Source organism: Eschscholzia californica, unplaced genomic scaffold (genome assembly GCF_041429995.1).
Source record: "Eschscholzia californica isolate CP2 unplaced genomic scaffold, dmEscCali1.0.p SCAF_5, whole genome shotgun sequence".
NCBI classification, from domain to species: domain Eukaryota; kingdom Viridiplantae; phylum Streptophyta; class Magnoliopsida; order Ranunculales; family Papaveraceae; genus Eschscholzia; species Eschscholzia californica.
Window position 1 is genome coordinate 39934296 of NW_028238472.1, and position 14952 is coordinate 39949247.

Consider the following 14952-nt stretch of genomic DNA (forward strand, 5'->3'; position numbering starts at 1 on the left):
GTATATACGTGATTTGACTAACACATCATGTATGTTTTGCACCTCATATTATAGAAGACTATGTCATATAGTACATACCCGATTTGACCAACACATTATGTATATTTTGCTCCTCATATTATAGAAGACTATGTCATATAAATAATAATTGAGTTCGATTTTAGGGAAACCAAAATGGAAGGTCCAAACAACTAACAAAACAATTATGGGGTACAATATATTAAACCATCTCAAAACATAAGATCTTATTGATAGATAGAGAAAATAAATTACTTTTGTTATTTAGTAGGGAAATTCAAGAATAATGTATAAAAGAAATTGTACTGAACTCAAAATTTTGGAAAACTTTCTTTCATTAGTAGAAGACAAAGGTCGAGGAAATTACCTTTGCTTCTATTTGGTACAAAATTTTAATTTACTCAGCGATCCAAAACAATTACCTTTTCGATAAAAATATAATACTACTTATTTCTTCATAGAGAAAGCTCAAAATGACACAGCGAGATTTTTTTAATTTAAATATATCCTAAATCATTTACTTCTTGAACAATATTAAACATGTGAGACAAAACGAAAGAACAACGAAGATACAAAGAAAGAAATATACTAGAATTAACAAAAACATCAACAAAGCTAATCATCCTATAACAATAATTAATTCATTTAGTTACCACATTAATCCAAAATTCTTTACCCAACTATGTCACAATTCTTGGCCGCCAAAAGAAAACAAGAAAATCACTCAAGATGTTGAGAAGGAAAGTTCCAAGAAGTTTGATAATTAGCCTTAATTTTGCTTTGAAGTTAGAAGACAAAAGAAAGTTCTAAAAGAAACTACAATTTTGAATTTGATCGATTCATTATCAGTCACTTGCTTCCCCCCTCATTAAAATAGTGTCTTGTTCTTCTTTCCTGGAAACATGATAAATTGGGCACTTAGAAATTCCAACAAATAGTCCATTTTGGATGAGAATACAAATCAAATCAAACAGAAATTAACAACACGTGGTTAATTATAAAGTCTTCCCAGTTAGAAAGTGATGGGGAAGTTTTGAACCACAAAGTCCCTATATGTGGTGGTTGCCCTAATGTTGTTAGATCCAATCATTTCACAAATTGAAGGGCCTTGAAGAAGTTGAAGTAAAAGACATTGTCATATAGGACGAATTGGTTGTTTAAGTTCAAAGAAAAACAGATTTTGCCAAGGACACCTACAACCACCACAAGATGAAACCTGTAACAGGTAAAGGGTTGGTGTTACCTCTGGATAGAGCAAGGCCCTCCGAGGAAGAGGAAATCCACTTCACCTACTGACAGACGCGCCCTATTCTCCTTTTGAGTTCCTTTGTGAAAGGGGCAGACATAAGTGCCGAGTGATGAGTTAGGGACATGAAGATGTTCTTTTTTTTTTGAATTTGGAGTGTGGACCAATTTTAACTAACTTTATTATCAAACAAATTACATCATCAAATAACAATTAACTTTATTTAACTATTCCGTTAGTCGAAAAAAGCGAGATGCCCCATACATTAGTTTTGTTTTACTTTTGATGCCCCAAACAGTGTCCCTAACACTAATGCTGCAATTTAAAAGAAAATGATATACTCAAATCAACCCTTGGTTTCCCAAGCGTTTGATAGTGATGACATAAGCTCCAAAATCCTGGAGGTCCTAAGCAATTCTTAGAGGAGGTTTATGTGAATATGATTAATGAATGTAAATAGATTTTAATTTTTTATTTGAATATATATGTTTTTTTTAACCAACTACAATCTACGTTAGTCATCACATCATCAAAATGTGATAAACACGATAACCGCCTAAGTTAAACCAATAATTAAAGTGGCCTAAAGCCCAACAACATAGCCTAATAACCAAAATTCAATAACGATTCTACCTCGTATAGCAATCGAACTTGGAACCGCCAGGATTTTGGAATTTACGTCAACACTATCAACCACTTGAGCAACCAAGTGTTGACTTGAGTATATTTTTTTTAAATTGCAACAATAGCGTTAGTAACACTTGAATTTGAAAAACTTGTGTTTGAGATATCAAAAGTTAAATAAAACTAGTATTTAGAGCATCTCACTTGTTTTGACTAACGGGAGAGTTAACTAACGTTAGTTGTTAATTGACACCGTTACTTTTTGGATGATAAAGTAAATCAAAGTTGATCAACACCTCCAAACTCAAAAAAAAGGACATCTTAATAGGAACTCATCACTCGGTACTTATGACTGCTCTTTCGCAAAATGATTTTTTCTTTTTTTGGAGTGCCTTTAAAAATTGACTTAGTACACTTGGTCGAAAGTGGTGCTAGACCAGTGGCTCTGTGGAGGAGCGATTGTGGTGGTGCCGCCTAGATAAGTGGTTCTTTTTCTTCTTTCAGTCTCTGTTTTGATCAACCCTCGCCAGATCTGGCGAGGGTCTCCTCTATTTTTCCTCTTTCTCTCTCTTTTATTGTTCATATGGTTTTGTGGTGGTGAGATTTGAGTATGAAACGATCTGGTTGTGGTGGTGTTCAGTGTTGCTGTTATGGTGATGGTGTGGTGGTGAGGAAGAGGGTAGTGGTGAATGGTGGTGGTGGCGGGTTCAGTGGTGGGATAACGATCGGATCTAGTTGTGGAGGGGTGGTTAGTGGCGGTTTTAGGATTAGATTTGGTGGTGGTCTGGGATGATGGTGGTGATGTTCATGGTGGTGGAGTTAATGGTGTTTATGGAGGAAAGTGGGTTGTGCTTATGGCGGTGGTGTTTTAAATGCTGGTTGTGGGTGGCGGTGGAGAAGAGGGATTTGGTTATTTCTGTGGTGGTGTTTAATGATGGTGGGGTGTGGTGGTGGGAAAGGAGGTTGTGGGTAATTTCTGTGGTGTTTTATTGATGGTGGTGGTAGTAAAGCGATTGATTTTTACGGCAAAATCGGATGGTGCTTCGTGACGGTGGGGTGGTGGTGACGTGATTTCTGTGGTGGTGTGATGGCTACGATTCTCCGATGACGGAGGCGGTTTCTTGGCGGCAGCGGTGGTTTTCCGTTGACGGCGGCGGTTTTCCGGTGACAGTGACGGTTTTCCGGTGACAGCGACGGTTTTCAGGCAACAAGGCGGTCGTTCTTTTATCAGTTTTACTGTAATCTTTTGTCGACCTTGAGGGTCTTTTCATTCACGATCTTTAGGGTCTTTTGTTTGAGTCAGCATCAAGTCAATTTCTGTCCCTTCATGAGGCACTTTATATTCGAAAGTTCTACAAACTTTTCTTATGTAACTCTCATGAAGTTGAGGAGAGATATAACAATTATACCATGTATCTTCGTGTTGTTCACTTATGAATGAAAGTATGGGTTACTCAAAAAAAAAAAAAAATCCAAAATGGTCCAGGTGCAAATAGGGATTACCCGATAAAAGCCATTCACCCAAGTGTCTTTAGGACAGCCTTCATCTTTTCAAATTTTTGAATCTTTTTGAGTATTTAGAAAATGAATGGAGGAGGGACCCCGTTACATCTCTTTCTCTCTCTCTAAAATCTCTCTCTAACCGTTTTTCTCAGATCTGTGATTTGCCGGATCCCTCTTACCTTTAGTAGTTCGTAAGTTTTTCTTTATATAGTTTCTTGTAGATAGTCCGTGAGTAACTACATATTCGTCCTGCACTTTCTTTTGCATACTAGGTTAATGAAGTTTGTTTCTTCTTTGCTTGCAAATGAATCTTGGATCTCTCTTAATTGGGGTTACATAGACAGTAAAAACCCTAGATTATAATCTCTGGAAGTTTTGATCAAAACCCCAACAAGATTCAAGCTATCATGGATGAAGAGTTTTAGGACGAGAATTATCCATGGATGAAGCATCAACTGTTACAATCTTCTAGTAGTGAGAATCTTCTGCTTGGAGAAGAGATCTAGAGAAAGAGACTGAGAAATCGTATTCATTATTGGATTTTCAAACTCGTGAGTTTTCTCTTTGTCTGGGATATGAAATATAAAATCAAATTCTCAGAAACAGAACGAAATTGGGAGAAGTAGAAATCAAAAGTGGTGGTCAACCATGACGTGGTGTGGTGGTAATGTGAATTCTATGGTGGTGTGATGGCGACGATTTTCCGGTGACGGAAGTGGTTTTCTGGCGGTAGCGGCAATTTTCCGGTGTCGGCGGCGGTTTTCCGGTGACGTCGACGGTTTTTCGGCAAGAAGGCGGTGGTTCTTGTATTTATTTTACTGTAGTATTTTGTCGACCTTTAGGGTCTTTTCATTCACGATCTTTAAGATCTTTTGTCGGCCTTTAGGGTCTTTTGTTTTGAGTCAGTGTCTAATCCTATTTCTTTCTCTTCATGAGGCACTTTGCATTTAAAGGTATGTAACTCTCATGAAGTTTTCAGAGGAGAGAAATAAAAGATGTATCATCCATGTAAACAATGTGATTTTATCACTTATTAATGGAAATGGTTCCCTTGGCTTCCAAAAAAAAAAAATGAATGGAGGCTTTAGGATATAAACATTAAATAAGAATGATAGAACAATTAACTACTGTTTCAACACAAAAAAAAAAATCAATTAACCTATTAAGATACTTGTCGTTGTTTATGTTGGCTCCAATGGAGCCAACTACCGACGTAAGAGAGACTAGAGAGATCGGCGTGCATATTTCAGGTCATTTTTGTTTCCTCTTTTCCCTCTAATAGTATTTTCTACATTCTATCGTGAAAAACAAAAACGGGGCCTTTTCTACATAGGATGTCATTTGCCCATACAAAATAGAGATTAGGTTGGATTTCAACTTCTTAAGCATCATAATTATCCTCAATCTGTCATTCCCCATAGCTTCAATCCTGACAAGTATAAACATTTCTGGAGTCTCTAACCTAGAGTTCATAACATTCACAATGGAGTATTCATCTTCTTGAAATCTCAGTCAAGGAATCACTTTTTGATTGATATACCATCTATCATTCATCACATGAAGAGTTTAAGTATGACACAAAAGCGATCAATTGGTACAAAGGACGATCAATGATCTTCAACAGAATTTTTTATCGAAACGGAACCCAACTAGTGTTTGTTTCTCTTTTATAGTCTGCATCTAACTAGTCCAAAGTTAGGACTATAGTCATTCTAGTTAGTTTAGACATTGAACTCCTAATTAGACTGTCTAGCTAAAATGGACCCAATATGAACTCTTATATATCGTTCCGAGTAGAATCAAAATGAAATGAATTTGTGAAAATGTTCTGATTAATCTTAATGAAACTCCTAAACCAAATATAATGTTACTGCCTTAACTTTCTACATTCAGAATTCACTTTCAAATTTATGAAATCGTAACAACATGAACATAACCTCAAATCGGAGAAGCAGGCGATAATAGTTTAAAGGCCTTACTTTTCCATCTATCGTCAAAGATAATTAAGAACCTTATAGGTTGGAGTAACTATATGCACATTGATTCTGATAATTATAACAGATGGAGAATATCAAATCTCTTACCCATGTTTGAACGCGCTAAGATCCAACAGGAGCTACTCCTTTCGCCTTCGCAGCAGCTGCTGCTGCCGCGGCCGCTGCTGCTGCTGCAGCTGTTGCTGCTGCATTTGGTGGGGAGGGAGGGACTGATGCAGATTGAGATGTACTCGGCGTCTTGACAGATTGTTGCTGGTGGTTTTGATGCAGATTATTAGCTTGGGCAAGTAAAGCTTTGATTTGAGTCCCAGTAAGTGTCTCTTTCTCGAGTAGCGCATTAGCTAGTACGTGAAGCTCTTTCCGGTGGGTAGTCAGAATAGTTTTCGCGTTATTATATGCCCTATCCAAGAATTCTCTTACCTCTTTCTCAATAAGAAGTCTGGTTTCTGTGCTCATGCTTTTTCCATTATCGTCGTAGTTGTGAGCAACTAGTCCGACTTCTTTGCTCATTCCATATTTTGTGACCATTGCTCTTGCTAGAGATGTTGCTTGTTGGAGATCTGAAGATGCTCCGGAGGTGACTTCATTTTCTCCGAATATCAGCTCCTCTGCCACTCGTCCACCCATGCAAACATCTAACCTAGCAAGCATTTGCTTTCGAGAAACACTAGTTTCGTCTTTATCAGGCAATTGGGCTACCATTCCAAGAGACATTCCTCGAGGAACTATAGTCGCTTTATGAACTGGATGAGCTCCATCAGTATGAATGGCTACTAGAGCATGACCACCTTCATGGAAAGCTGTTAGTTTTCGTGATTCGTCTGATATTACAGCTGATTTTCTTTCACTTCCCATCATGATCTTATCCTTGGCATACTCTAGATCACTCATAGTCACTGCTTTAGCACCATCCATGGCGGCCTTGAGAGCAGCAATGTTAACCAAGTTTGCAAGGTCAGCACCTGAGAATCCAGGTGTTCCTCTGGCAATGATCATTAGATCAACATCATCACCTTTGAGAATCTGCGAAATGGTATATCAACAGTTAACAAAGACAGCTATTTTCTGGATCTAGTACAGATGGAGAAGGGGAGGGTAAATCACAGAGCTTTGATGACTCGAATGAGTAACTATTATGGATGTGGTTAGAACCTCATTCACGACTCATTACATGACAAAATTGAAGCATGAAATTTTGCAGTAGATATTCGAACGGTAAATTGGTAATGTTAACCATCTCTTCATACCCGGTTAAATTTACGACAACAGGTACTCAAAAAAAAAAATTTGCTTCCTATTTATACAAATCCAATGTGATACAGAATGACTTAATTCAAAAGTAGTTGGGGTCAGCCGATGCACACCCATGTAACCCTTCGAGGGTAAGTCGTTAGCCCGAGCTGAGCCTATATATAACAAAAACATTTTACATATATTATGTAGTGCATGAGTGTGAGTGTGTGTGTGAATGTGAGTGAGTGTGTGAGTGTGCGAGTGTGCGAGTGTGTGAGTGTGCGAATGTGCGAGTGTGTGAAAACTCCGGCTGAGATACTCAGACAGAAACACATGTCTGCTCCCGAGTGAAATCTGCCGCAAACGCTTAGATTCAGTTTGGACAACAACCTTTTTGCACAAGGACAGAGCCCTCGAAATCTTTGACTCTTTCAGTGCTAGGCTTTGCCTCTTGAATGTCAGTGATGGTTATAATCTTTTCTCAGATGAAATATTCCTGGGATCTTACTAAAGGATACTGCTAATCTTCCAAATAAAATTATTAATTACCTTTGTCATGTGGACTTCCATTATTTGCCTCCGTCCTTCGACATCTGGATTAGGGACAACAATATTCCGGTCAAAGCGCCCAGGTCTTACAAGTGCTTTATCCAAGGATTCTGGAAAGTTAGTTGCAGCAATGACAATAATCCCATCATTCTGTTTAAACCCATCCAGCTCAACGAGCAACTGATTCAAAGTCATTTTCATGTACTGCTGATCTTTTGGGTTACGGCTTCCTCCAATTGCATCTATCTCATCGATAAAGATTATACATGGAGATCTCTTCTTGGCAGCTGCAAAAAGATCCCTTACTCTTCTTGCTCCCACACCAACAAACATTTCCTCAAACTCACTACCACTACATGAGAAGAAAGGAACTCCTGCTTCTCCAGCAATGGCTCTTGCTAACATAGTTTTCCCTGTACCAGGTGGACCCACAAGCAAAACACCTTTTGGGAGCTTACCACCTAGACGAGTAAAGCGCTACAAAATAAGAATTGAATAAGTAAGCAGAAGCAGTTTGCAGGATAAGAAACTTTTTTAACGAAGGAAACATCCCCGTGTGGTATTCCTTTCTTTATTTCCAATTAAGAGCCCATTGTCTAAAATACCATGAAATGACCATTATACACCTGAGCAAAACAAGTCAGACTACTGACTCAGAATAAGATAACTTAAACTCGGTCGTCATATTTAAAACAAAAATACAGAACCTTACATAAGTTTAGAATTCAGAAAAATGCTTGCTAAACAATGTACTTTGAATTTGTATTTACCTTGGGATCTCTAAGATAATGAACAATTTCTTCCAACTCGAACTTGGCCTCATCCACCCCCTTGACGTCACTAAATTTCGTGTTAGACTCCATGCTAGGCTGTACCTCTTCGTTTAGTCCGAGACCTGTTAGAATATTTTAAGAAGAAATTTCTTATTCGTCAGCATACAACTGATACAAACTATCATATTCTAGACGAAGCATCGGAAGTCGTAACTCGTAAGGTACCTTTGCTTATTCCTCTATCCTCGATGAGTGCTCCAACACCTGAAATGAGGAGAAAGGCCAAAGCAATGGACCTGAAAGTGCGCCATAACTGCTCTTTGAATTGCCCACCTTCTGCAGTCACCATATGGATAGGAGCACTTGCAGTTCCAAGGACACCGTCTTTCGTGGACTTCCCCACATTCTTCAAAGCTGAAAGACCACCTATACTTTCTTCTTCCCTTGGCATGGTGGACATTCCTGAAAGCAACTACTATTTAAGATCGGAACAAGTTCTAAGGTACAATATGGGACTTCAATCACTTCTACAAAGGTACGATATAACCATATGACTAACTAATTTTACAATTTTCTCATATTAAAGTCATTAAGAACCTTTTTGAGATCTAAATTAATTTCCAAAAGTACCCCAAGTTACGCATGTGAGATTTGAAGGGCATGCCTGAAGAACTTAATCTCAAATGCAATCTACAAATACAAAAAAAGGTTGAAAGATATTTCCGTATGAACAGTATGCAATAAACGTTTATGGTCCTGCAAATACCTTTCTGCAATGTCTTGAGCAGTTCGCTTTCATCCAGCCTATCAACTTTGACTAAAGCTTTGACATATTCAGCAAGTGCTGACTGGCTAGAATGAAGTGAAGGCGAACTTTCAAATAGTCTTATCACCCCTTCTGGATCATTTCGGCGATAGAGCTCTTTAAGCAATGTAGCATCACTCACACCCTCCGAATCACGTACTCTGCGAGCAAAGTTGCCAACATAACTTGACTGAAACCTTTCTTGAAGATATAGAAGCCTATTTGCTGCAAAAGAAAAAAGAAACACATGTTTACAAGAAGTTTGTGATTGAAAAATACTTTCTAGTACATTTTTTAGTTTGGATTGAAACAAAGACAAAGCTTATCACCCATTTATACTTAAAAGAAAATGCTATATGTTGCATCATAACAACGACTCAACGAGCGAAGGAATTGTCCAAAAATATGTTGGAGAACAACATTAACATGATATCTTATGCATACTTAAGTTGCGGAAAGTGTGCTGCTGGAAAAATTGTGGATAGTTCAAAGGAAAAACTACTTAAAAGAATCCTATTGTTCAGCAAAAAAAACAAATGTCGTTCTTGATCCATAAATTTCTGCCCCTCCATATAGATTAACTTGATAACAACTATCGGGAGAAAGCACATGTCCTTCACCCTAATTTTTTTAAAAGTACTTGTACACGAACATTGCAATGTGTTGAAGCCTACAAAGTCTTTATATTGTCAAAACTATGAGGAAAAAGTTTAAGACAGAGAGAAACGATTATTTGTGACATTAAATAATGAGTAACTTGGCATTCATATTTACATACCTTGACCAACCTGAACAAGCTTCTTCACTGATATTGGTTGCAACTGCAGTTGCTGTCTTGACACCTGTTATAGAGCAAGCACAATAAATTGTTGCACTAAACCAAGAGGAAAAACCACAGCTAGCGGAGAGAAGCTTAAAACGGCTTACAAATTGAAGCAAGAAAGTGGACAAGAAAGACACATTAGGAAGGATACACTTGATAAAAATGTGATACTTCAAAAAAAAATTCTTTTATAAGGAATGGTTCCTAGGCAATAAAAGATGATGAGGACTTCGTGATAAAACCTAATGTGCTACCCACTCATCCATGCAGTAACCAAGGAAGAGATTGAAAAAATAGTGTACTAGGTAGAGGCCTAATAATCCATACATTTAGCTGCCCCAAAAAGACGAAACGAAATGAGTTTTAAGAGGGCATGGTTTACTTTGATGGGGAACCCAATAATATGTCTGTTTAATTTATAATATCTCTTCAAATTCTAGCACTCCATGAAAGATTCTAGGAAGTACAAAGGGAACTTGGAAGGTAAGAGAACCCTATCTAAAACAACTGAAAAGGTTATCATCTACCCGAAAAATTGCATCTTTGCTCCTCTATAAAATTAAAATAGAATCACAGATAAGAGTTAACATCTTCATTCAACAATTTTGTTCATGTACAAGGTCATTTTTAAATCCAATCGAAACCCAATCCTAAATCTTTCAAACGATTCAAACAAAACCCACCACTCATTCAGAATACCAAATCCCAATAGACAAATTATTTTCAAGGTTCTCAAATAAATTCATGAACAACTACAGGATTAGGGTTTTTTTCCTGAAACGCATAACAAAACATGAACAAGGGCAAATCGGAAAAAAAAGGCTTCTAGATTTCCCCGTGACAAAATCTCTAAACAAGTGAAAAAATGAAAACCCATGGATCTAGAAATTACAAACATAGAAACTAACCTGTGTGAGAAGACGCCTCCAAGCCATCCCCTTTTCTCTCTTTCTTCTTGTTCACTCTCTATAAGGGTTTGATGGGTAGCCTGGGTTATGTAATCAAAAGATAAGATCAAAATGAAGAAAAAAGTAGAGAGAGAAAATCAAGAATCGGTTGTTTTAGAAGAAAGAGAGAAGAAATTTAGCAGGAAAAACTCGTAAATATCAATCGATCTCTAAATTTTCTTTTTTTTATATTTTTATTGAGAACTCGAGGGAGTGGTTTTTATTTGACGATCCTAATATACACACGGTGCGTAGATGCCCACCTTAAATCATTTGGTGGCCCGGGCCCTTTAAGGAAGTTATATAGACACTACTATATTTACAAACCCCAAGCCCTTAGGTGTCGTTTGGCAACACTAAAATAAGTTATTTTTTTGCTTATTTAAGTAGAAAGGTCAAAAAGTTAGTTTGGTACGCAAAAATTATCGACTTCATTTAAGTTAAAATTTGACTTTTTCTAAAAGTTAAAATTTTTAGCTTTTGACTTCAAAGTAAAGTAATTTTTTTTTGAGACATGCATGAATTTTACTTGACGAATTTTTTTTGTCTATCTCAGCTCCACTACCACAACTAAACTTCTACCATACCATTCTACCCACACCACCACCTTACCTCAACTAGCACCACCACACCTTAACCACCACCTTCGTACCACCACCACTATACACCACCACACCTCGACAACAACCACCTCGTAGCTCTACCACCACCACCACTGTACCTTCACCGCCACCGCCACCACCACCATACCTTCACCACCACCACGGTACCTCCATCAATACCACCTACATATCTTATCCACCACCTTTACCACCATCACCATACCACCACCACCATAACTCCGTCACTATCACTCACATACCTTATCCACCACCACCACCAACGAATTTTCACCGTTACCACCACCGTACTTCCACCACCACCATACTTCCACCACCATCGCCACTATCATACTTCCACCGTACTTCCACCACCACCATACTTCCACCACCATCGCCACTATCATACCTCCACCATCACTATCACTCACATACCTTATCCACCACCACCAACGTATTTCAACCGTTACCACCACCGTACTTTCACCACCACCATACTTCCACCACCGTCGTCACTATCATACCTCCACCACCACCATAACTCCGTCACTATCATTCACATACCTTATCCACTGCCACCACCGTATCCCAACCACCACCGTACTTCCACCACCATCGCCACCATCATACCTCCACCACCACCGATGCCACCATTATACCTTTCTACCACCGCCACCATCAAACCTCTCTACCACCACCACCATCAAACCTCAACCACCACCACAACCCATAACCATACCTTTTAGCACCACCACTACTACCAATATCACCACTACTTTGTATACAAGACTAATCGTGGAAATCTTGAATAAATCCAAATTAAAATCAAGTATCTCTATGAGAAAGAAAAAAAAAATTATCAAAAGTAAATTGAGTTACCAAACTAACTTTTTGACTTTTTTACTTATAAGTAACATTTTTGCCAATTATACTTTTAAATTTTTTTACTTTTTTAAAGCAAAAGAACTTCTACTACAAGCAAAAGTACTTCTACTTCTGGTTGCCAAACGACACCTTACATATCCGACTTGGACCAAGTCATTGGTAGGCCCCACACCCGCGGGTGCACCAATTGGTTTGTCATTCTTAAGTTCACGAGGTATTTGCTGGTGTCAAAAAATGACTATCTCGATTATCAGTAAGAAAAGAGACTTTGATGGTGAATCGCCTGTTTGGTTGAATGATATTATGTCTGGATGAATGAACTTACTTTAGTGAAGGCGATGTGATGAGCTTTTATTGATTGATCATTGGGGGACGTAATGAGCTTACTTTGGTGAAGGCGATGTGGTGCCCTTTTATAAGTTGTTTTGGACCGACTGTGATAGACGGTGAGATTGAGGCGGTTGAGATTCACGCGTTGTATTGAAACTACTATTTTGTAGTTATGGTTTCCTTTTGAGTTTATCTCGTATCTAGGATAATTAGAAGTTCCTCTGTTCAAGGATCCTTCATAGATATTTTGCCGAGTTGACACATCTTCTTGGAGATATTTCCTCCTTTGAGACTCTTGAAGCTCAAGTTAATCACACACTTAGGATCGTAGCCGACTAAGAGCTTTAGGAAGATTCGGGATTAAGTCAGCGCGCTTCTGCCTTCCCATGTTCAAGGCGTAAGCCATCGGTCTTGCTTACATGAACCCCCTATACTTCTTGAGAATCCCGAGGCAGACCTAGTTGTGTTTTAAGTGGAACAAGGATGGAGCTCCTTAGAGGATCTTGTCGACCTCCCTATTCTGGGCTTAGGTGACAGACCTCTTCGGAATCAGTTGCCTAGCTGTTGTCTTGAGACAGGTAGATCCGTTGGACTTCTGATCTTTCTTGACGACAGTCAACGATTGACCATTTTATATATCATCAGTCTTGAGTTCGAATCTTAGTGCAATCAGTTAGATCTTAGATTTATCTATATAATCGCGACATTAAAATAAAGTAATAATAGATAAGAAGGACAATAAGGCCTCTTAGGATGGCCTGTAAAATTGTGGCTTCATTTAATGAAGCTAGGTTGACCCCGGCCAAGATCTAAACGAGCCCGACCCTCTGATAACTTGTTTGATTTTCTTTCTCAGGTGTCTTTTATGGAGTTCGGTGAGAAAAATAGTTAAGATCGGGAGAAAGACACACATGAGGGGCAGTTTGGTCATTTGCAGATTTGGGAAATTTTGATACTCGGATGAAAGGAGAGCCCATGACGAGTCCGTATGCGAAAACAGAAGTCAAATAGGAGTCCGGACCAGCAAGATGGACTAGGTCAAAGATTTGGTCAAAGAAAGTTGACCAAATATTAGAAAGGAGACACGTGGCGCAGATTGAATGGTGAACCCGGAGCAATCTGTACTTGAACGGTATTCACTTGGGGCACGCGGGATAATTTAGGGACTGTGACTGGTGGATGATTCGGTGTATGCAGAAAACTAATACTCCATATCCCATCCGACGGATCTTAAACGACGCACGAGCGGATCAGCAAACAGGTGGGCGTTGCTTCATTTTTTCATCCAGCCGCGAAGCACTGAATAATCAGCATTTATCCACCCAGCAGTTTCGTGAGTTCCCTCCCTTATCTTCTCAAAATCGAAACAGAAGAAGGAAGGGATAGAGAGAGATTCGGCGAGTTGGTTTTGGGCGAGATTTGAATTGATCTTTGGGAAGTTTTATAAGGCCTCCCCAATTTTGTTAAAAGGCCTCTCCATGAACCATTTTACTTGCTAAATTATCACTGAGGGGAGGCCTTTTAACAAAAATGAGGGGGCCCTATAAAATCTCCCTTGATCTTTTCGGGTCTATATAACAAAGAAGAAACAGAGAGCTTGTGATATCACGGTTTAGGGACAAAATAGCAGAGAGAGAGGAGGATTATCATCACTCGTTTTTCTTTCTTGAGTTTTTTATTTTTCCATTTTTGTATTTTTTTTTCTTGGTGAGAGAGAGATTGTAGAACAAAGAGAGAAAAACAGAACAAAGAGTTAAAGAGAGAGAGAGAGAGAGACTGTAGAGAGAGAAATCACAGAGTTTCAATCTTCTTCATTTATTTTCAATTCATTCGGATTGATCTCATCAGTTTTTCGTGTTCTAACACTACTGTTGCTATTAGTGAGGAAGATAAAATAGAAAGAGTGAGAAGAGAAAGAAAAAAAACAGTAGAGAGAGAAAAATAGTGGAGAAGACGAGAAAACTATTTTCCCACAAAGAATTCAATTCCGAGAAGACGAGAAAACAGTTTTCCCTTAAGGTGCGTTTGGCGGATAGACGGGAAAATCAGAAGGAAATCGTTTCCAACGAGAAATTTTTTTTTTGTTTTTTCCCCTCTTTACTTCTCACTTCATTTTCTGATTTTTATCATAATTTCCATGAGTAACCAACTCTTCTATCTAGGGTTTTAGATGAAGTTCATCATATTTAATTTTATCGATATGATTTATTAATAAATTTTGTTGTTTTTAACGATAAAAATCTTCCGGGTTTTCAGACCATTCACGGACTAGAAACTGAGTTATACAAAAAGTTCGTTGATTAATCCAAGTAAATCGTCGTTGGAATTGTTAGGAGGATGGATTCAAAAACCCTAGGCTCTCCCATTTCCTGAGTTTTAAGTTAATCATTTAAAGTTTATTTGCTATTTTCATTTGAATCATATTACCAATCAAACCAATGTTTCAAGTCATAATAGTTTTAAGGTTAGAATTTGAAGTTTGACTAAGTCTCTGTGGATCGATCCGGTCTTACCGGAATTTACAACTTGACACCCGTGCACTTGCAGGTGTAGACCTATTTAGGAAACTTTTTAGGACTATCAGCGATCTATTGATTAAAAAGGCCCTTCGTTTTCCTTT

The 14952-nt window shown here is 38.3% G+C and overlaps 1 protein-coding gene across 1 annotated transcript; it reads right to left on the minus strand.

Moving 5' to 3' along the window:
• Window positions 1-5205: 5205 nt before the first annotated feature.
• On the minus strand, window positions 5206-10793 carry FTSH4 (FTSH protease 4). Its single transcript, XM_086644838.1, has 7 exons — window positions 10480-10793; window positions 9527-9590; window positions 8710-8973; window positions 8169-8405; window positions 7941-8065; window positions 7171-7647; window positions 5206-6411 (listed from the first exon to the last, which is right to left on the minus strand). Exons 1-7 carry the CDS (start codon window positions 10504-10506, stop codon window positions 5491-5493), a joined length of 2115 nt encoding a protein of 704 aa, XP_086500964.1. The 5' UTR covers window positions 10507-10793; the 3' UTR covers window positions 5206-5490.
• Between the last annotated feature and the right edge of the window lie 4159 nt (window positions 10794-14952).